We start from the raw sequence: 23,550 nt of genomic DNA, 5'->3' as shown, positions 1-23,550 counted from the left end.
GCCCTTCGGCCCTCAATGTTGTGCCGAGCCATGATCACCCTACTCAAACCCACGTATCCACCCTATACCCATAACCCAACAACCCCCCCCCCCCCCCCCCCCCCCCCCCCCCCCAACCTTACTTTTTTTATTAGGACACTACGGGCAATTTAGCATGGCCAATCCACCTAACCCGCACATCTTTGGACTGTGGGAGGAAACCGGAGCACCCGGAGGAAACCCACGCACACAGGGGGAGGACGTGCAGACTCCACACAGACAGTGACCCAGCCGGGAATCGAACCTGGGACCCTGGAGCTGTGAAGCATTTATGCTAACCACCATGCTACCCTTGACATGCTCCAAAAATTATTTAACCTATTTTCTGCTTCATTCTGAACCGCTGCAAAGCAATGTTTTCTTGCTCGTCTAGTTTCATAGTTGCGAAGATCTTGGGTCAAGCCCAAATGCAAGCATTCTTGCTCTAGGATTTGAAAAAATAGAAAAATGCATTTTATAAACTAAACTTCAGTACAACACTGTCAATTTAAAAGTGCTTTTCAAATGTTGGGGTATAGAGAAGGAATATCACAAACATATACTGTGTAACTAGTCAGGATGGTCCGGTGGCAGACTGGTTCAAAAGGTGAAGTCATACGAGATCAGATGCGAGGTGTTAAGATGGATACAGAACTGGCTCGGTCACAGAAGGCAGAGTAGCAATAGAAGGGTGTTTTTTGGAATGGAAGGTTGTGACTAGTGGTGTTCCACAGGGATCTGTGCTTGGGTCTCTGTTGTTTGTAGTATACATAAACGATTTGGAGGAAAATGTAGCCAGTCTGATTAGTAAATTCCGGGCTGACACCAAGGTTGGTGGAGTGGCAGATAGTGTTGAGGATTGTCAGAAGGTACAGCAGAACACAGATAGGTTGGAGACTTGGGCAGAGAAATGGAAAATGGAGTTTGTTCCGGACAAACGTGAGGTAATGCATTTTGGTAGGTCTAACGTGGAGGGGAAATATACCATAAATGGCAAAATTCTTAGAAATATAGAAAGTCAGAGAGATCTGGCCGTGCACATCCACAGGCCTTTGAAGGTGGCAACGCAAGTGGACAAGGTAGCCAAGAAAGCATAAAGAATGCTTTCCGTCATTGGATGGGGCATCGAGTATAAAAACTAGCAAGTCATTCTACATTTGTATAGAACCTTGGTAAGTCCGCACGGAATATTGCGCACAATTCTGATCGCCACACTACCAGAAGGATGTGGAGGCTTTGGAGAAGGTTTACCAGGATGCTGCCTGGTCTGGAGAGTGTTAGCTATGTGGAGAGGCTGAATAGACCTGGACTGTTTTCATTAGAAAGATAGAGGTTGAGTGGTCACCTGGTAGAGGTCTACAAGATTATGAGTGGCATGGATAGAGCAGATGGGCAGGCACTCTTTCCCAATGTGAAGGGGTCATAGGTTTAAGGTCCATTGGTCAAAGTTTAGAAGAGATGTGCGAGGCAGGTTTTTTTTATGCAGAGGGTCATGAGTTCCTGGAACGCATTGCTCGGGGAGTGGAAGCAGATCCATTAACTGCGTTACAGTTCCATTTTCCAGATATAAATCAGATCTAAACCAAGACAAAATTATTAATCTCATCAGTAACAACGCTAAAAAAAACACTGGCTGCATTGTCTATCAATCAATTCTTGTGGGTTCTTTATTCTCAACTACAACAGGACTACAATTTACTATTGATTTTGATACGCTTACGTAATAATTAAGTCAGTGAGACCAAAGCAGCAGGAACAGGACACTATGATTGTTTGTGCAAATAAATAGTTTGTACACATTGCAGTTATATATAACTTGATTTGTAGAGAACTTCTTTGTAATCGGCACCGTGACAAATGTGAGCAGAGCTCTGATTGAAGAATCTTTATCGTCACAGGTAGGCTTACATTAACACTGCAAGGCTACTGTGAAAAGCCCCGAGTCACCACATTCCACCACCTGTTCGGGTACACAAAGGGAGAATTGAGAATGTCCAATTCACCGAACAGCATGTCTTTCAGGACTAGTGGGAGGAAACCAGAGGAAACCCACGCAGACACGGGGAGAACGTGCAGACTCCGCACATACAGTGACCCAAGTGGGAATCGAACCTGGGACCCTGGCGCTGTAAGGCCACAGTGCTAACCACTATGCTACTATAGTGCCCTTTGAGCTTTTGCTGTCTATACTGGGGTCTTTCTTTTTTTTTTTTTTAATATTTTTTTATAAATTTAGATTAGCCAATTATTTTTTCTAATTAAGGGGCAATTTAGAGTGGCCAATCCACCTACTCTGCACATCTTTGGGTTGTGGGGGCGAAACCCACGCAGACACGGGGAGAATGTGCAAACTCCACACGGACAGTGACCCAGAGCCGGGATCGAACCTGGGACCTCAGCGCCGTGAGGCGGTTGTGCTAACCACTAGGCCACCGTGCTGCCCGGGTCTTTCTTTTTAATCAAAAATGTGTAAATAACTGACATTCAGATTGACAGACAAAATATGCAACAGAGCAGAAGTATCTGCTGTATATCACACGAATCGGATGTTAATGTAGTTTATTTGATTATTAAGCTTATGCATATATGTTGGTAGAATGAGATGAAAAATGTTGGGTGATGGCTCATACAGGCTTTGAAAAATGCTTTGTACATTCTATGCAGCTCTTTTTATTCATGGGATGTGTGTATCACTGACAAAAGCCAGCATTTATGTCCATCCCGAATTGTTCTCAAGATGATGATGGTGAGGTGAACTGTCTTCTTGAACAACAGCATTCCAGGTGGAGCAGGTACACCACCCACAGTCCTGTAGGAAGGGAGATCCAGGACTCTGATCCAGAGTGGCAGTGAAGGAAGGGCTGTGCTCATCATTTCCATTTCAGCTTTGGTCAAGACCTCACTCAATATTGCACTTTAAATATCACTAGTCCTGACAGAAATATAATCAAAGATAATTGGTATGTCAACTTCCTCCAGCCTCTAAAGAACTGTGCGCATAAATTAGCAATCCATGAGCTACACTATAAATGCTTTGCTGGACGAAAAGATGCAAGTGTTTTTTTAATCCTAGGTTCTGAGTGTTTAGGAACATAGGAACACAAGTCGTCCAATCGATCACTCAATTCAATCATGATTTATATCTTGCCCCACCTTGGTTCCATGACCCTTAAAACATTTGGTAAACAAACATGAGGGAGCAGATTGTCATGGAGTGAAAGCATCAAGGAACTATATTGTAGAATCCTTCATTGTAAACGGCAAACTCGCCCCTAACTTTAATTTAAAAACCCAAAGAGTCAAAAAAACTGCTTTTCTACAATTCCAGGAAAAGATTTAGCTTTTCAAATTATTTCTGACTGCACAAACTTCCCATGAAGAAATTTTGGTGCCAAACACAATATATTTAGATCTAAACATTTTTCCTTCAGCATCATCCCTACAATGTCCTTGCAGAAACAACCAGTCTCTGCTTAAAAAGTCAATAAATATGCTTGCGTAAAGTAATATTCACACTTCGTAGGGGCATAACAAGCCCAGACAATTTTCATGTTTCATTTGTCATCTCCACAATCAAACTATATCATTCCAATAGTATCTGCTATTCAGAATGCACATTCTCACCTACATCTGTAAAAGTTACAATTCTAGCACACAGATAACCCTGAATTTGTTTGTTCTTCCTGGTAAATGAATGCACAAATTCTGTCCAGTCAAAATTAAAGGATAAGTTACCTGTAACACTAGCTGTTGCCACGCAAACGACTCATTGTTGTCAATGTTGGATATACTTGATCTTTCTGAGGGAATAGTGGCACGCTCAAGTTGCATGGAAACATTACGACGCTCTTCCTCAAGTGCTCTGGTCAACTTCTCAAACCGAGCCTCCTGTTCTTTAACCGAAGCTAGAATGCTAGCTGCAGATCTTACATCATAATCATCCATAATCGTCCCGAGGTTCTTACCTGGTGACTAATCAGGCAACCTTGGGGTCAAGGGTTAAAGGTTAGTAGATTAGTAAAAGTTAAAAAAATATATATAGGAAAATCAAAGATCATTCACATATGGTTAATAAAAGCATAAGACACACCAGGCTTGGTTTAATTTTTCCCAAAGTTAACAATGTGAAATCACCTGCTACAGCTACAAAGTAGATTTGGAAAGCACACCAGCAGCCTAAAGCAGAATCAGAAAGCTGCAGAGAAAAGAGAGAAACAAATAAGTTACAGGAATAGCAAACTAACAGATGAAGCATTCGGGTCAGAAAAACACAACTACTAAGGCAAGCAGCAAATATAGAAGCTAAAGACAGACATTAAAACAACATAGGCAAAAGATCAATCAAAAAACCATTGTTCAAAGGAAAATATAGCTGAGTGTGAAAACTATCCAGTATTTGTAGACCACACACGTCACTATAAATAGTTCTTAGCTCTGTGTGGGTTTCCATTCCATAGCTGACATTGGGCAGAGATGCAAAGTGACTTGATATGAAGTGGAAATGACAAAAACCACAGGGTCCCTGGTCGTGCACACAGATCCTGTGTGGGTCAACAGCCGGGTGTGTTTGTAGGCATCTTCAGCCTCCCCCACTCCATTCCAAGGTCCCCACTGCTTCAAGACAACCACTATCATATACAAAGAATAACCTGGCAACATGCCTCAACAATTACCATGCGGTGGCCTTGACATCGATCATTATGAAGTGTTTCGAGAAGTTGATGAGACACATCCAACTCCATACTCCCAGAATGTCTTGATCCACTGCAATTCGCACACCGTGAGAACCGGTCCACAGCAGACGGCAGCTCTCTAGCCCTACACATCCCTGGAGCATCCCGACAACAAGGACTCCTGCAATTATAGCTCCGCACGTTGATGCCACAAAGCTCACATCAAAACTCCCAAACCTAGGACTTGGCTCCTCCCTCTGCAACTGGATCCGCGACTTCCTGACCCATAGACCACAATCAGTAAGGATTAACAACAAGACCGCCGCCATGATAGTCCTCCACACTGCATAGTCCTCCATAGCCCTGCAAAGTTGCACACTTAGCCACTTTTATACTCCCGATACACACATGACTGTCTGACAAATTTTGGTTCTAACTCCATTTGTATGCTTGCTGATGTTCCAACCGCAGTGGGTCGGATCTCAAACAACAATGAGTCATAATACAGGTACGAGATAGAGAACCTCTGAAGTGGTGTAATGACAACAATCTCTCCCTCAATGTCAGCAAAACTAAGAGCTGATCATTGACCAGGAAGCAAAGTATTGTACACACCCCTTACTGCATCAATGGTGCCAATGAGGAGATCAGTGACAGCTTCAAATTCCTTGGTGTGCACATCACCAATTTGTCCCGGTCCACCTATGTCGAAGCCACGACCAAGAAAGCACATCAGCACTTGTACTTCCTCAAGAAACCAAGGTAATTAGGCATGTCCACATAGACTATTGCCAATTTTCACAGCTGCACCACAGAAAGCATCCTATTTGGCTGCATCACAGCTTGGTATGGCAACTGCTTGGCCCAAGACCGTAAGAAACTACAGAAAGTCATGAACACAGCCCAGTCCATCACACAAATCCTCCGCCCATCCATTGACCGTCTGCACCACCCGCTGCCTTGGGAAAGCAGGCAGTACAATCAAAGACCCCTCCCACCTGCATTATTCACTCTTCCAACTTCTTCCATCGGACACGAGATGCAAAAGTCGGAGAACACGCACGAACAGATTCAAAAACAGAGTTAGATAGGTTCTTGAATAATAAGGGGATCAGGAGTTATGGGGAGAAGGCAGGAGAATGGGGATTTGAAAATATCAGCCATGATTGAATGACGGAGAAGACTCGATGGGTCAAGTGGCCTAATTCTGCTCCGATGTCTTATGGTCTAAAAACAGCTTCTTCCCCGCTGTTACCAGAATCCTGAATAACCCTCTTATGGACTGATCTGATCTCTTCACACATCTCCTCTACTGAGTAGTACTACACTCTGTATTTTGCACCCGATACCCGTGTCTATGTATTTACATTGTATATTTATGTATGTCAACACGATAAGACCGAAAGACTTGCTGTTAGGTAATTTGGACTTTCTGAATTATGGGTACCTGAACAGGCACCGGAATGTGGCGACTTGGGGCTTTTCACAGTAACTTTATTGCAGTGTTAATGTAAGCCTACTTGTGACAAGAAAAATTATTAAATGTCCTATCTTTTTTTCCATGTGTGGAATGATCTGTCTTGACTGTATGCAGAACAATACTTTTCATTGTACCTCAGTACATGTGACAATGAAACAAACCCAATCCACAAATCTTCAGCTCCACCAACCCAATTTAATTAAGAATTACTGTGAATCTTATGCCTGTTCCACTTTCATCTCAGCATGCATACATTTAACTATTCTTAAATAGTAAAATGGTATACGCTCCGATCATTAACTTGAACAATGCCCTCCCAAGAGACTCAACTTTGACTGTGGAAAAAGGTTTCCAAAACTCTCCCAAGTTTCTTTATTGTCAACCCCTCAAATCTCTGGAAACAGTCGATTTCTCACCAAACTGTCCCAATCCTTCATGATTTTGAAAGTTCTATCAAATGACCCAGTCATCTCCTTTGTCATAACAAAAGACAGCCACAATTTTTCAGCATGTTCTTCGTATCAGCCATCTACCCAATAAATCTGGACTGTTCCTTTCTGATGACTCAACAACCCCACCCCACCCCGATAATTTGGAGTCCAGTATGCCCACTGCGGTATTAGCAAGGTTTTAAAAAGATTTGCTGTTAGATCTCTACTTCAATATTCTATACCTCTAGCCATAAAATCCAGCATTTCAATTATTTTATTTTTAAATAGTCATATCCACTTGAGGTGCTGATTTTAAAAGGTCACCCACAACCATTCAAGATTTATGACTGCAGGATTCTTTAAATTGCTAAATAAAAACTAGTGCAGCACTCTGCAATGTAGGATCCAAGAAAAATAGCTGTATCAGAAAACAATGATGGGGTGATGCCATGTTTGGCTTTTAAAGCTTTAAATTTGTGCAGAGGGGTAAAGAGGTGACAGTTCTACAGTTATGCAATTCAGGGATAGAATGAATCAAAGACTCATTTTTCAATTTTACCATACAAGAAACATGGTGGGAGGAAAAGTGTATTCAATAGCCTGATTGCAGCTTTCAAAGACCACTGGTAAATATTGGAGCACTAATCATTCTGTGTTGATAAACAGGGAGACAGTTGAAAGGGAATAGAAGACAGGGGAATAAGGATCAACATTTTACCATTCAACAATGAAAGTACTGTTGCAGAGGTTTCTGCCAAACAGGTTATCTATTCAAACCTTGGACATAATTTGGCTTGATATGAGGAAATGAATAAATGAATGTGATAAAATTAGGCACTAGGACCCTGAGGGCACTGTGGTCACAGACAGAACGACCAATGGGAAGCTTATATGTGAATCTTACTGTGATTTTGAATATATCAGCAGAAGCTTCTTTGTATTCTGTCTCTCTTTATTCTGGGCTCTCAGAAGACAGTGTGTGTGTCCTGAGGTCCTATGGATTGAGTCAGCCTTGCAAGTTAGTTATTATTAAATGATATGATACCTGCAAATCCATCTCAGATTTTATTGAATCTAGACTGACAGCAAATTAACCAGGAATCGACAGATACAGTTCAATTATTGCCGGGGGGGGGGGGGGGGGGGGGGGGGTGGTGGAAGAAATGTGGAAAATCCATTTGAAATCACAAGTAGCAAGTCATCTTGGAATGTTGATGGATAAAGGAAATTAAGGACAGAGACATCAGACAAGAAGCAACATCTGTTGATTTGTCTCAATAGATATGGAAAAACTGAAGAATTGAAAATATGTTTAATTATTCCCAGAGAGCAAAGATCAAAATTAAGCAATTCAGTCATTGTAGCGCAATAGCCTGGATAACGTAACAATTGAGGGCATGCAACCTAAAGAGAATTGATCATATGCAGAGTGGAACAAATCCGTTGAATATGGGATACAGTGGAGGTGGTGGCTTTTGAGAAGAAAGGACGAGAATGGTTTATTTCTCCAAGGAACCAATAAACAGAGGATGAGCCAGCAACCAAGACAGAATGGATGACCTGACAGAGATAGCCATATAAATAATTTTGAGATGACACATTCCATGGTGACAGCTTGACAATGGGAGGAAAGGAATGAGATCACCTTTCCATGGGAAATTTAGTTGATGACTGACTAGCCATGCTAGGCTATCGAACCTTCATCTTACTGGGTTCTCCATTAAGTTGGGGCAATTCTGGTTGGGCAAGTAGAAATATAACCATTAATTTATGCTAGTAAACTGTTCAATTTTAATTGTATCCAGAACCTGGATAAGCTGTGGGGACGTGGCCATACAGAAATCGCATGAAACTGATGGAAATTCTGAAGTGATGTGACAGATATCTGGGCTGACCAAAGAGAATGCATTCTCTGAGACCAAGCTTCGAACTGCAATATATATATATATATATATATGTATAAAAACAAAGTGAATCAGGAAAATCCCCTCCCTTTAGAACTGGCAAAAGCATGATCTGGAAGGAAGAGAAATGGAAAGATGGAGTCATCAGACATTATAAGACAGCTTTGTTGTGGTTGACTGACTCAAGGTACATATAACACCACAAAACATCAGACGTTCTTGCATCAAATACTGAGTAAAAGAGGATTTGCTCAACAATTATCTTGCTGCCTGCATAATTAAAACTCAACAGTGGACATACTATATATTTTTTCCAAAAAGCAATGTGGAGGGCATCTTTAGCAAACTTGTACACCATCTAGAACATAGAACATAGAACAGTACAGCACAGAACAGGCCCTTCGGCCCTCGATGTTGTGCCGAACAATGATCACCCCACTTAAACCCACGTAACCCGTATCCCAACAATCCCCCCATTAACCTTACACTATGGGCAATTTAGCATGGTCAATCCACCTAACCCGCACATCTTTGGACTGTGGGAGGAAACCGGAGCACCCGGAGGAAACCCACGCGCACACAGGGAGGACGTGCAGACTCCACACAGTGACCCAGCCGAGAATCGAACCTGGGACCCTGGAGCTGTGAAGCATTGATGCTAACCACCATGCTACCGTGAGGCCCCTAGTTGCATTAACACTGCAATGAAGTTATTGTAAAAGTCCCCATGTCACCACACACCAGCGCCTGCTTCGGGTACACAGAGGGGGAATTCAGAATGTCCAATTTACCCAACAAGCACGTCTTTTGGGACTTGTGGAAGGAAACCAGAGAGCCTGGAGAAAAGCCACGTAGGCACGAGGAGAACGTGCAGACTCCGCACAGACAGATAGTGACCCAAGTCTGGAATCGAACCTGGGTACTGGTGCTGTGAAGCAGCAGTGCTAACCATAGTGCTACTGTTGCATACTTCACAAAACAGCTCTAAAAACTGACCTCTGGCAGATTTAGGAAATTCCCATCTCCCAAGTACTGACACTGAAAGAAAATTCCAGTCATGAGCTACTTAAATTTTGGCAACTGCAAGTTTACAGAATTTTTTACCATTAACAAAAAATTCCCCCAAATATATTCTACCTCCAAAGTTGTCCTTCCAGCACCATTCTCCAGTTTATACTATTGTGTTACTTGCTTTCTGCTGGAAATCAAATTCATTTTCCCTGCCTTATTTTCAAAAACTTTTTAAAACTAAAATCTTAATACCCTTTGGTCCCATTGATATTGATTTTTTAAAATTTCAATTACAGATGCAACCACATTTTAGGGATAGAAACACCAGATTGCCAATCTATGAATGCCACGTCTTCTCCCAATTTAAAGCTGGTGATGTAAAAATAAACCTGGCAGCCTTAATATGAAAAGGCACACAAAAGGGATTTTACTAAGTAGCAATGTCTCTGGCAATTTCCAGAAGAGTAAGGACCACAAGAAGTGTTTTATATTTTCTTCTGTGGGACTTGAAGTAAAATAAATCTGTATCCAATCATAACTAGCTTGGTCGATGCTGAAGTTTGGGAATGGTTAAAGAAGGGATGGTATCCCTGAAATTATACACCAAATAACTAAGATCCCAAAAAAAGGGTAAAGGTTTAGAAGATTTTGGTCTGTAATCTTTGATCATACTACCAGTAAATGGTAAAATGGATGATAAATATTCCATCTCAGTAACTATACGGTATGAGTAGGCAGCTGAGAGTGCAGCCACATAATTGAACAGCTGCAAATAACCAAATGACAGCATCACTCCAGTACTCTGCAACAACTATTTGCAGCCTTACATCAAGTTACAGTTATGCATACTCCAATGTTTCAACAATAACTTGAATATTGTACCTTTATTGCAGCAAAACACCTCAAGGTTCTTCACAGGAGCATTATCAAAAAAGATTTGGCCTCAAGCTACACAAGATCAATTGAGGCTGTGAGTAGAACTGAAGAACAATAAGGGTGAAATCATACTGTTCGGAGTAGTAGAGACTCTAAAGCAGGTAGATGGAGATAGGAGAGCAAATATATGTAGGTACATTTTTGAGCAGTGCCAGGATTTCAATTAGACTATTAGCTGGGAGTAATATACTGTTATAAAAGGTGTAGAGGGTGCAGTATCATTAAAATGCGTTCAGAATATTTTAGTCAGCATGTAGCAAGCTTAAGAGGAGATGGGAGTCTTCTGGACTTCATTTTAGAGAAGGAATCAAGTACTTCGAAGAGTCTTTTGGTGGCTATCATAATTCAGATAGTTATGGGAAATAATAAAGTTAGATCAAGGGTAAAAGTTTAAATTAGAGAAAGTTGTTTTTTCCAAATGTGATTTAGCAAAAGTGGACTTGAAAAAGCTACTTGGTTAAGTCAGTGGGAGGCAGACATTGAAAGAGATGGTAAAGCGGGTGAAGAACTTGTGATAGATAAAAATTAAGAAATCCAAAGTTTGGGAATGTGCTCTGATGAATGTATTAAAAGAGAACAAACTATTTTAAAATGGGAATTGGTTAGAAGACACGTTGACTGTGGACTTTGGTATGCAGATTAGCCCGACAACACTAACACATATTTACCCAAGAGAAGTGGATAACAATAGAGCATAGCATTTCATGAGTTAAAGCACAAATGGAACAAGTTCAAAAGAGAAGCTGAGGGCGAACTTCACACTCACATTCTAAAAGGGTGAGCTTATGAAAGCGATGTCATTAAGAGGGACCTTTTTAAGATGAGTAGGTCAGATAAGAAAAGATCAAAAGAAAAAGCAGTGCATCAGTGACCGGGCTCAACCTATATGAGGAGTTAAGCTTAGCTCAGCAGAGCAGAGCTAGTCCAAGATTACAACCACAAACAGAAGATGCATTGACTCCAAACAAGCCTGTGCCTGGAGAATCCTGTCTGAACCATCAGTTGTTATCAGAAGCAATCCCAAAAGGCATGTAGGTACCAAGTGTGCTAACTATTGCTGGATTTTACTTATAGTTTAAAAACTATGGAATGTTGTTTGGGAAGGTCTGGCTCTGCATTTAGGAAAATAGAGGGGTTTTGGAACAAGGTCAATTTAATAATGTTGTGTGTAACCATAATTGTAGTTCAGTGTATGTTTTTTAGTTGCCTTCCTCAGGTGTTTTACTGTTTCCTGATCTTCACATTGTTCATCATGTTATACCAAACTGCAAAAACTACAGTTTGGTATTCCAAGTTTCCCTTCTGAGATTTGGAATCTCCTCGCATGGGGTTTCACAAACTTTTCCAGCCAGGAACCCGTTTGACCTCCCAAGAGTACTGAAGGAACCCCGGAGAAACTTTATATTAAAAAATTAAAACACAGAAATATTGCACAATGGATATGAACATAGATAAACAAACTTAAAAGATGTTTCAATGACGTATGCATATAATTGTAACAAAAAAGTTCTATTATTCAACAAATACTTCCCAAGTCTTACCTTTTGTCATTTTTAATGGGACATCTATTTGTACCCACACCCCAGCCACCCATCCCTCAGGGATCCTGCAGCCCCTGCTCCAACATTTATCAACTGGGTTCTTAAGAGGGTTCAGAACAAATATGCTCACACAAAGAAAAAGGGTGGGATTCCCAAATCTATAACCCTGTATCCCACCCACTCCAGATGTCAAAGAACATAACACAGGAGAAGACAAAAAAGGGAAAGATGTCCTAATTGTTTGTGATGCCTGTACGTTAACTTTCTTGGATGCCTATGCAAGATCACCCAAGTCCCCATGAATAACATCATTCAGTCTCGTCACTGAAAAACAAATTCTACTTTTCTACATTTTCTTCCAAAATGGGTAACTTCATAATTTCTGAACACTTGTATATTAAGTAGGTCTGCTATTCCTTCCCTCAAGTGCCCTTTCAATATATGCATCTACTAAAAAAAACTTCTTTGTTGCTCATTTCCCCCCCCCCCCCCCCCCAAGATTTAGCATCTGAAATGCTGCAGACCATACGGTGTTCACATTAATTGACATAAACAACTGTCTATCCCTCATTGCTACTTAATCTCAAATTAAACTAGGCACAAGGTTGAACAAATACTGAAAAGATTTAATGAACAGTGGTTGGAAAATTCTACGTACAATCTTTTAATTTGCTTTAATCACCTTTCATACAAGTGGCAAATAATCAAGCAGTGGAATAAAAGAGACTGCAGAGTCATCCTTTCTCCCCAGCTGCCCAAACAAAGCAAACATATTCTATGGTAAGGGTATAGCCCAAGAGAGTACTTGTAACTCTAATGTATTTTTTTATTCCTTCAAATCCATTAAAGAGGCTCCCTTGATAGTTTAATGTGTTTTTCAGTATAAAACATGGGAGCCGAATCTGCAGACCAGGCAAATCTAGATTTATGCCACGAGTAGTGTAATACCAACTGATCTCAAGTGAGAGAAAACCCAAATTCCCATTCCTGCCTGGCATTCAGCAACTACTCCTGAAAGTACATGTACATTTGGTGAAAACACAAACGCACTTGGTGTTTGAACAGTTTGTCAAAATTAATCTGCAAGGGATACACCAGGGTGCACCCATTGTTCAGAACAAGAGGACTTGGGAGATGGTGGGGGAAATGTGTGTACACTGGTGAAAATACAAAGAGATTTAGATTTCTTAAATAAAAATCTGACAAACAAAACAGCTTCAATATTGCAATTTCAATTGCAATGTACAAAAGGGGAAAACTTTCAACGTATAAATTAAAACATTGCTATTAACTTAGCAACTTATTTTTTCTGAAATAAAACTGGTGTTGAATGTGTCAATATGTACCACGGCAAACAGTATATAAAGCAATGGCACATATATTGACTGCAATTGCACATATTCAGGTATCACTGCTCTGCTCTTCATATTAAGAGCACAGTTGAATTTAACGCTTAGTGTTTCAACCAACATGTACTCCATTCCAGTTCCACTAAAATTTAGAAAAATATATTGCAACCGATTCACCAAATTCTTCATGAGACAGACTATAAACAATCAATTTAAAACCACGATGCAAAACTAGCATATTAACCTATCTTGCGTTTTCCCCAACCAACCTAGTTGAAAGAGACTGACCAAAACAGAACCCTCAACCCATGTATCATATACCCACACAAAACAGCCAACCTGTTGATTTAAAGTTTTACGCTAAAATCATTTAAGCTATAAGCAGCAGCTGACATAGAAAAAAAAGTTAAAGACAGATTTCAAAACTGAACTGCCATGTAATAAATTGAGATATTATACCAAGGTGGCCAACACTCAGCCCATCAATTAGATGTTTTCTCTCTGTAGTGCAATCAAGTCTCATTTCCCCCACTCTATCCACATAGCCTTGCGTATTTCCTTCACATGACCATCCAATTTTCTTTTGAAATTATTGTTGGTCTCCACAGCTACCACTCTCAAAAGGCACCAAGTTGCAGATGATTACCGTTCGCTGCACAACTAAGTTCTTCCACATAATCATCGTGCATTTCTGACCCAAAACCTTAAAGCTGTGCCCCCTCATCTATATTATCAGCTAATTGTACACAGCTGTCTACATTATCAAAACGGTCATAATACTGTACATCTATCAAATGAGGCACGGTAGCACAGTGGTTAGCACTGTTGTTTCACAGCAGGGTTCCGGGTTCAATTCCCGGCTTGGGTCACTGGTCTGTACGGAGTTTGCACATTCTCCATGTCTGCGTGGGTTTCCTCCGGGTGCTCCGGTTTCCTCCCACAAATCCTGAAAGACATGCTGTTAAGTCATTTGGACATTCTGAATTCTCCCTCCGTGTACACCGAACAGGCGCTGGAATGCGGCGATTAGGGGCTTTTTAATAATAATCTTTGCTGTCAAGTAGGCTTACATTACATTAACACTGTAATGAAGTTACTATGAAAAGCCCCATGTCGCCACATTCTGGTGCCTGTTCGGGTATACAGAGGGAGAATTCAAAATGTCCAAATTACCCAACAGCACGACTTTCGGGACTTGTGGGAGGAAACCCACGCAGACACAGGGAGAACGTGCAGACTCCGCACAGACAGCGACCCAAGCCAGGAATCGAACCTGGGATACTGGCGCTGTGAAGCAACGGTGCTAGCCACTGTGCTACCATGTTGCCCATAGTTTCCTTGGTAACTTCACTGCAGTGTTAATGTATGCTTACTTGTAACAATTTAAAAAATCTCACTGCAACCCACTTTGCGCCAATGAGAACAATCCCATCTTCTCGAATCTAACCTTCTGGCCAAAATCGCTCACCCCTGGAACCATTCCGGTAAATCTGCTCTGCGCCCTCAAGCACCTAGACATCCCTTCTGAAGTTTGGTGACCAGAACTGGATACAATACCAAGATGTGGCCTAACCAGAGCTTTATAAAAAGGTCCAATGTAACCACTCCGCTTTAAGCTCAGGGTTCCATTTGCTTTTCATAGAATTCACAGAATCATAGAGTTCACAGTGCAGAAGGACCTGGCCCATCGAGTCTGCACCGGCTCTCCGAAAGAGCACCTCACCCACCCCATAACCCAGCAACCCCACCCAACACTAAGGGCAATTGTGGTCACTAAGGGCAATTTAGCATGGCCAATCCACCTAACCTGCACATCTTTGGACAGAGAGAGGAAACAGGAGCACCCGGAGGAAACCCATGCACACACGGGGAGAACATGGAGACTCCGCACACAGTGACTCAAGCCAAGAATCAAACCTGGGACCCTGGAGCTGTGAAGCAATTGCGCGAACCACTATGCTACCCACAACTAGTGGTTTTCTAACCACTCCCTCAATATGTCCTGCTACCTTTAAAGATCTATGTAAATGCATCACCAGGTTTCTCTGTTTCTACACATTGGTCAGAGCTGTTATTAACTATGCCTCTCCCGATCCCTTCCGTCAAAATGCATCACCACATACTACACTGTATTAAATTCTGCCTGCCACTGTCTGCCCATTCCTGTTGCAGCTGATTTGTATCATCATCACGGTTTGCCATTCCTCCAAATTTGGTATCAGTAGCAAAGTTCAAAATTTTTCTCTGCATTTCAATAGCAAAGTCATTTCGGAATATTGAAAAGTAGTGGTCCTTGCACTGATGCGTGCTGAACATTGCTGGGGCGTCATGGTGGCACAGTGGATAGCACTGCTGTCTCACAGCGCCAGGGACCCAGGTTCGATTCAGCCCTCTGACGACTGTGGATTTTGCACGTTCTCCGTGTATGCGTGGGTTGCCACCCACAGTTCAAAGATGTGGAGGTTTGGTGGATTGGATATGCAAAATTACCCCTCCAAGGGGTTACAAGATGGGGGATTGGACCTGGGTTAGGGTCTTTCAGAGGGTCGGTGCAGACTCGACGAGTCGAATGGTCTCCTTCTGCATTGTAGGGATTCTATGATCCTCCACTCTGAAACATTTATCATGACATTTGTCTGTCCTTAAGCCAATTTTCTTTGCGAGCTGACATTGACCCACCTCTTCCATGGCCTCAAATTTTGTTAACCAGCCGTTTATCTGTACTGTTAGACTTACAATCCATACAATCTCATTTCCTTCATCAACCTTCTCTTGCTATTTCAAAATATTCAGATTAGTCAAGCATAATCTTTTCGAAATCTGTGCTGACTAACAACTCAAACCTGTTAAGTGCCTGTTGAATATTTTCTCGAATTGTCGCCACCTAAGATGGACACTGGGCTACAAAATGGAGAACTGCTAAGGCGGCAGGGAAAAACCAGTCTTAGCAAGGGCAAGCAGTTTGCAGAAGACTAATTTGGTTTCTGTACGTGCAGAATGCTGTTTGTGGCCAGGTGCAGAGTCTCAGCCAAAGGTGTAAATGGCAACAAGATCTACATAGTAATGAGGTGATCCAGATCCAGACCCCACACAATAGAAACATTTAAGTATGAATGGATACTTTTGAGTAGACGCCCAGACAGAACGGCACCACTGTATCCAACACAAAGAACCATAGGGACAGCCCACCCATCGAAAAACGACCCTCAGATTGGGGGGTTTGGAAGATATCAATTGGGAAAGGCCCAATCGATACATGGCAGGTAAAAGACCCGCCCCGAAGGGGCACGGACTTCTAGGGACTATAAAAGTAGACCCCGCACATGGTTCGGTCTGCTTTGCTCCGGCTCAAGTCTGTTGCTTCCAGACTCCGGCCCAGACTTGTTACATCACATCCTGACTCCAGTTTCAGCACCGGTCGTCATCAGCCATCGAACTGTAAGTGCCAATTCAACAATCGCTACGTGATCCAGACTTTGCTAGACCCTGACAACTTTAAGTACCTGAGAGTTGCAGACCAAGAACGGGACAAAGGCCTTGCTCCCTGACCTTGCCTGTTCCTGTCTAGATAAGTATTTTAGTTGTTTAGTATTAGAAGTAAGTTAGTCTCTTTAGCGTATGCATGTGTATTTATTATATTTGTCATAATAAATATCAATCGTTTGGACTTACTAATCGGTGTACAGATTTATTACTTGGAACCTGACCTTGATATACTTGTGAGGTGTCTAAATACGGCACCTGGCAACTCCTGAGCATAATTACATACACAGAGCCATAGTAGTGTTAAGCACACGGCCTTTAAACGGAGGCGTGTTAATACACTCCAGTAAAACGAGCAACAGAATGCTGATAAAATCTTCTCCATCACCGATGTAAAACTGACTGGCAGTGCCATTACCAGGACCCTTTCCTGAATATGGGTACCGCATTTGCCACTTTCCAATCTGGTTGCATTTGCCCGATGCCTAGGGAAGATTAGAATATTATTGCAAACCATTCCTCAATCTCCACTTCCACGTCCTTTAGCAACCAGGGATGCAAGCCATCTGGACTAGGTGACTTATCCACTCTAAGCAAAGTTAGCCTTCCCCAGTACATCCTGGTTTTCAACCCACCCATTACCTCTATCATCTCACAAACTAAAATGGACCAGCCATACAAATGCATTGGCTACAAAAGCATATTAGAGGCTGGGAATCCTGCAGTAACTCACCTACCGACTCCCCAAAGCCTGTGCCTCATCTGCAAGGCACAAGTCACTTGCCTGGAGGAGTGCCATCTCCCAACACCACGAGAAGTTTGACACCATCCAGGACAAGCAGCTTACTGGATTGGCACACCAGCTGCAAACATTCACTCCCTCCACCCAAAATACAGTGGCAGCACTGTGTTCCACCTACAAGACGCATTGCAGGAATTCACCAAGGCTTGTTGACCACTAGAAAAGCTCAGGCACAGTGGAGGAAGGCACAAGGGGCAGTGTACGAACATGGTGAAAAGGCGAGTAGGATGCTGGCTCATCAGCTCCCGAAGGTGCAGGAGGAGCAGGTGGAGGAGTTGGGAGCGCCGATTGAGCTGGAGGAGCTGGTTAAGGGGATTGGGCAGATGCAGTCAGGGAAGGCGCCGGGGCCGGATGGATTCCCGGTGGAGTTTTATAAAAAGTTTGTGGACCTAGTGGGCCCACTGCTGGTGCGGACACTTAATGAGGCGTGGGAAGGGGGGACTTTGCCCCCCGACGATGTCGCGGGCGCTGATTTCTTTAATCTTAAAGAGGGACAAGGACCCCCAGCAGTGTGGCTCATACAGGCCCATATCTCTTCTTAATGTGGATGCCAAGGTGCTGGCAAAGATCCTGGCCACCAGGATTGAGGACTGTGTGCCAGGGGTTGTACACGAGGACCAGACAGGTTTCGTTAAGGGAAGGCAGCTGAACACGAATGTGCGGAGGTTGTTGAATGTCATCATGATGCCGCCGATTGAGGGGGAGGCTGAGATAGTGGTGGCGCTGAATGCGGAGAAGGCGTTCGATAGAGTGGAGTGGGGGTACTTATGGAAGGTGTTGGGGAGGTTTGGATTTGGTGTAGGGTTTATTAGATGGGTGAGGCTGCTATATGAGGCCCCGATGGCGTGTGGCCACGAATGGGAGGAGTTCGGAGTACTTCCGGCTTTACCGAGGGACCAGGCAGGGTTGCCCCCTGTCCCCCTTGTTATTTGCATTGGCAATCAAACCGTTGGCGATGGCGTTGAGGGATTCGGGATGGTGGGGGGGGTTTGGTGCAGGGTGGGGAGGAACATAGGGTGTTGTTGTATGCCGATGACCGGCTGCTGTATGTGGCGGACCCGGTGGGAGGGATGCCGGGGGTGATGGAGCTGCTAGCTGAGTTTGGGACCTTTTCAGGCTATAAACTAAATCTAGGCAAGAGTGAGGTGTTTGGAGGATTAACAAAACCTTGAAGGCCTTCTACCAAGAGCTATACACCTCAGAGCCCCCAACGGGGAAGGCTGGGATGAACCGGTTTCTTGACGGACTGAACATACCAGTTGTGGGAGAGGGCAGAAAACGGGATCTGGAAGCACCACTAGCACTGGGAGAGATCATGGAGAGCATTAGCTCCATGCAGGCGGGGAAGGCGCCGGGACCGGACGGATTCCCGGCGGACTTCTACAAAAAATTTGCGACAGCGCTGGCCCCGCACCTGCGGGAGATGTTCACAGACTCGCTAGCTAGGGGCACGTTGCCACCCACGTTAGCACAGGCCTCAATCTCGCTGATACCTAAGAAAGACAAAGACCCAACGGAATGTGGGTCATACAGACCCATATCTCTGCTGAATGCAGACGCCAAAATACTGGCCAAAATCCTAGCCAAAAGGCTAGAAGACTGTGTACCTGAGGTGGTCACAGAGGACCAGACGGGCTTTGTCAAAGGTAGACAGCTGACCGCGAACATCAGGCGCCTGCTGAACGTGATAATGACCCCCTCCGGGGAGAGAACACAAGAGGTGATCGTCTCCCTGGACGCAGAAAAGGCCTTCGACAGAGTCGAGTGGAAATACCTCATAGAGGTACTGGAGCGGTTCGGGCTTGGAACAGGGTTCACCGCTTGGGTAAAGCTCCTGTACAACGCTCCCATGGCGAATGTACAGACCAACAATACCAACTCCCAATACTTCCAGCTGCACAGGGGCACCAGACAAGGATGCCCACTGTCCCCGCTGCTGTTCGCACTAGCAATTGAACCGCTAGCAATCGCGCTCAGGGCAGCAAAAAATTGGAGGGGGATCCGAAGGGGAGGTAGAGAGCACAGAGTCTCACTCTATGCGGATGATCTGCTCCTCTATATCTCGGACCCACAAAGCAGCATGGACGGAATCATCGCGCTCCTGAAAGAGTTTGGAGCCTTCTCGGGCTACAAACTCAACATGAGCAAAAGTGAGATCTTCCCATTACACCCGCAAGGGGGGGGGGGGAGCACTAAAGGGGCTGCCGTTCAAACAAGCCCGACATAAATTCCGCTACCTGGGGATCCAAATAGCCCATGACTGGAAAGGGATCCACAAATGGAACCTCACCAGCCTGACGGAGGAAGTTAAAAAGGACCTGCAAAGATGGAACACACTCCCGCTCTCCCTCGCGGGGAGAGTTCAGACGATCAAAATGAACGTACTGCCCAGGTTCCTCTTCCTGTTTAGATCCATTCCGATCTACATCCCCAAGGCCTTTTTCAAAGCGCTGGACAAACTCATCATGGCGTTCGTATGGGGGGGTAAAAATGCTAGGATCCCAAAGAAGGTCTTACAAAAAACAAAAACCAGGGGAGGGTTCGCCCTCCCGAATCTACAATTCTACCACTGGGCAGCAACAGCCGAGCGAGTAAGGGGATGGATCCAGGAGCCAGAAGCTGAGTGGGTGCGTGCGGAGGAGGCCTCCTGCATGGGAACCTCCCTCCGGGCCCTCGCCACGGCAGCACTCCCATCCCCACCCAAAAAACACTCCAGCAGCCCAGTGGTGACAGCCACCCTCCAATCCTGGAACCAACTGCGGCAGCAACTTGGCCTGACCAAAATGTCGAACAGGGCTCCCATCTGCAACAACCATAGGTTCAAACCAGCACTGACCGACGCCACCTTCAAAAGGTGGAGGCAGGACGGGGGGACACTGACAGTCAGGGACCTATACACGGACGACAGGATCGCAACACTGGACGAACTGACAGAGAAATTTCAGCTAGCTGGGGGGAACGAGCTACGGTACCTGCAGCTCAAAAACTTCCTACGAAAGGAGACAAGGACGTACCCACAACCGCCACGACAGACACTACTGGAAGACCTACTGGACGCAAGTATCCTAGAGAAAGGGAACTGTAGTGACATGTATGACCGACTGGTAGATAGGGACGACACCGTACTGGACGCAACAAGGAGGAAATGGGAGGACGACCTGGGGATGGAGATAGGGTGGGGACTCTGGAGCGAAGCACTGCATAGGGTCAACTCCACCTCCACGTGCGCAAGGCTCAGCCTGACGCAACTAAAAGTGGTACATAGAGCCCACTTAACAAGAACCCGTATGAGTAGGTTCTTCCCGGAGGTGGAAGACAGATGTGAACGGTGCCAAAGAGGCCCGGCCAACCACGCCCACATGTTCTGGTCTTGCCCCAGACTTGTGGAGTACTGGACAGCCTTCTTCGAGGTTATGTCCAAAGTGGTGGGAGTGAGGGTGGAGCCATGCCCGATAGTGGCGGTCTTCGGGGTTTCAGAACAGCCAGATCTATTCCTGGGGAGGAGGGCGGACGCCCTTGCCTTTGCCTCCCTGATCGCCCGCCGTAGAATCCTGTTTGGCTGGCGGTCAGCAGCACCGCCCAGAGCTGCGGACTGGCTGTCCGACCTCTCGGAATCTCTCCAAATGGAGAAAATCAAATTTGCCATCCGAGGGTCGGACGACGGCTTCCACAGAACGTGGGAGCCATTCATGCAACTGTTCCGGGACCTATTTGTGGCCAATGTACAAGAGGAAGAATAGTCGGGGGAAGGTAGCGGGAGGGGGGGGGGGGGCTACAGGTTCGTTACGGGGGTTCGATGGCTAGCTAAGGCCCAAAACCAAACGAAATAAACATGTTGAGGGGGGGGGGGGGGGGGGCGCAGTTACTACTACGAAGATGCTTACCTGTAAATATGTATGTTAATTTTTGCGTGTTTGTTTGTTTTTTTTTCTCTCTCCTAACAATTTGTAATTTGTTCAATATAAAATATGAAAACTGAATAAAAACATTTATAAAAAAAAAGTGTGAGGTGTTTGTGGTGCACCCTGAGGACCAGGAGGGGGGAATTGGTAGGCTCCCGCTTAGGAGGGCAGGGGAGAGTTTTTGGTACCTGGGGGTGCAGGTGACCAGGGGCTGGGGAACTCTTCACAAGCATAATTTCACCAGGCTTGTGGATCAGAGGGAGGAGGAGTTCAAGAGGTGGGACATGCTGCCATTGTCGTTGGCGGGGAGGGTGCAGTCCGTCAAAATGACGGTGCTTCCGAGGTTGTTGTTCCTCTTTCAGTGCCTGCCCATCTTCATCCCCAGGGCCTTCTTTAGGAGGGTGACTAGCAGTATTTTGAGCTTTGTGTGGGCACATGGGACTCCGAGAGTGAAGAGGGTTTTCCTGGAGCGAGGGAGAGATAGAGGCGGGCTGGCGCTGCCCAACCTTTTGGGGTACTACTGGGCGGCCAATGTGTCAATGGTGCGTAAATGGGTGATATGGGGGGGGAGAGAATGGAGATGGCGTCTTGTAGAGGTACGAGCCTGGGTGCCTTGGTAACGGCGCCGCTGCCGCTTTCTCTTAAGAGGTATACCACGAGCCCTGTGGTGCCGGCGACCCTAAGAATCTGGGGACAGTGGAGACGGCACAGGGGGGAAACAGGGGGCTCGATGGAGGCTCCATTAGGTGGAAACCATCGGTTCATCCCGGGAACACCATGGGGGGATTTAGGGGGTGGTATAGGGTGGGCATCAGTAAATTGAAGGATCTGTTTATTGGCGGGAGGTTTGCGGGCCTTGGGGAACTGGAAGATAAATTTGGGCTCCCCCAAGGGAACATGTTCAGATACCTGCAGGTAAAGGCGTTTGCTAGGCGACAGGTGGAGGAATTTCCTTTGCTGCCCTCGCGGGGGTGGGGGGGGGGCGATGGACAGAGTGCTTTCGGGGGTGTGGGTTGGAGAAGAGAAGGTGTCTGACATTTATAAGGTAATGCAGGAGGTGGAGGAGTAGTCAGTGGAGGAGCTGAAGGCTAAATGGGAGGGGGCACAAGGGGAGCAGATAGAGGATGGGACTTGGGCGGATGCCTTGGAGAGAGTCAACTCTCCATAGATAGAGTATGAGAGTAAACTTGCTCAGAATATAAAAACAGACAGTAAAAGTTTTTACAAATATATAAGACAAAAAAGAGTGGCTAAGGTAAATATTGGTCCTTTAGAGGATGAGAAGGGAGTTTTAATAATGGGAAATGAGGAAATGGCTGAGGAACTGAACAGGTTTTTTGGGTCGGTCTTCACAGTGGAAGACACAAATAACATGCCAGCGACTGATAGAAATGAGGCTATGACAGGTGAAGACCTTGAGAGGATTGTTATCACTAAGGAGGGAGTGATGGGCAAGCTAATGGGGCTAAAGGTAGACAAGTCTCCTGCCCCTGATGGAATGCATCCCAGAGTGCTAAAAGAGATGGCTAGGGAAATTGCAGATGCACTAGTGATAATTTACCGAAATTCACTAGACTCTGGGGTGGTCCCGGTGGATTGGAAATTAGCAAACGTGACGCCACTGTTTAAAAAAGGAGGTAGGCAGAAAGCAGGAAATTATAGGCCAGTGAGCTTAACTTCGGTAGTAGGGAAGATGCTGGAATCTATCATCAAGGAAGAAATTGCGAGGCATCTGGATAGAAATTGTCCCATTGGGCAGACGCAGCATGGGTTCGTAAAGGGCAGGTCATGCCTAACTAATTTAGTGGAATTTTTTGAGGACATTACCAGTGCAGTAGATAACGGGGAGCCGATGGATGTGGTATATCTGGATTTCCAGAAAGCCTTTGACAAGGTGCCACACAAAAGGTTGCTGCATAAGATAAAGATGCATGGCATTAAGGGTAAAGTAGTAGCATGGATAGAGGATTGGTTAATTAATAGAAAGCAAAGAGTTGGGATAAATGGGTGTTTCTCTGGT

General features: G+C 44.7%; 1 protein-coding gene across 1 annotated transcript in view; it reads right to left on the bottom strand.

Moving 5' to 3' along the window:
- The window catches only part of arvcfb (ARVCF delta catenin family member b), a 474,185-nt gene that overhangs the window by 248,670 nt on the left and 201,965 nt on the right, over positions 1-23,550 (bottom strand). The window contains 2 exon segments of the mRNA XM_038818458.1: positions 3,754-4,003; positions 4,153-4,213. Of these exon segments, the coding sequence (XP_038674386.1) occupies positions 3,754-3,963 (210 nt within the window). The 5' untranslated portion in view covers positions 3,964-4,003; positions 4,153-4,213.

This window comes from Scyliorhinus canicula, chromosome 1, assembly GCF_902713615.1.
Source record: "Scyliorhinus canicula chromosome 1, sScyCan1.1, whole genome shotgun sequence".
Lineage (NCBI taxonomy): Eukaryota > Metazoa > Chordata > Chondrichthyes > Carcharhiniformes > Scyliorhinidae > Scyliorhinus > Scyliorhinus canicula.
Note: the sequence above shows the minus strand (reverse complement) of the source record. Positions and strands in the feature narration are given on the sequence as shown.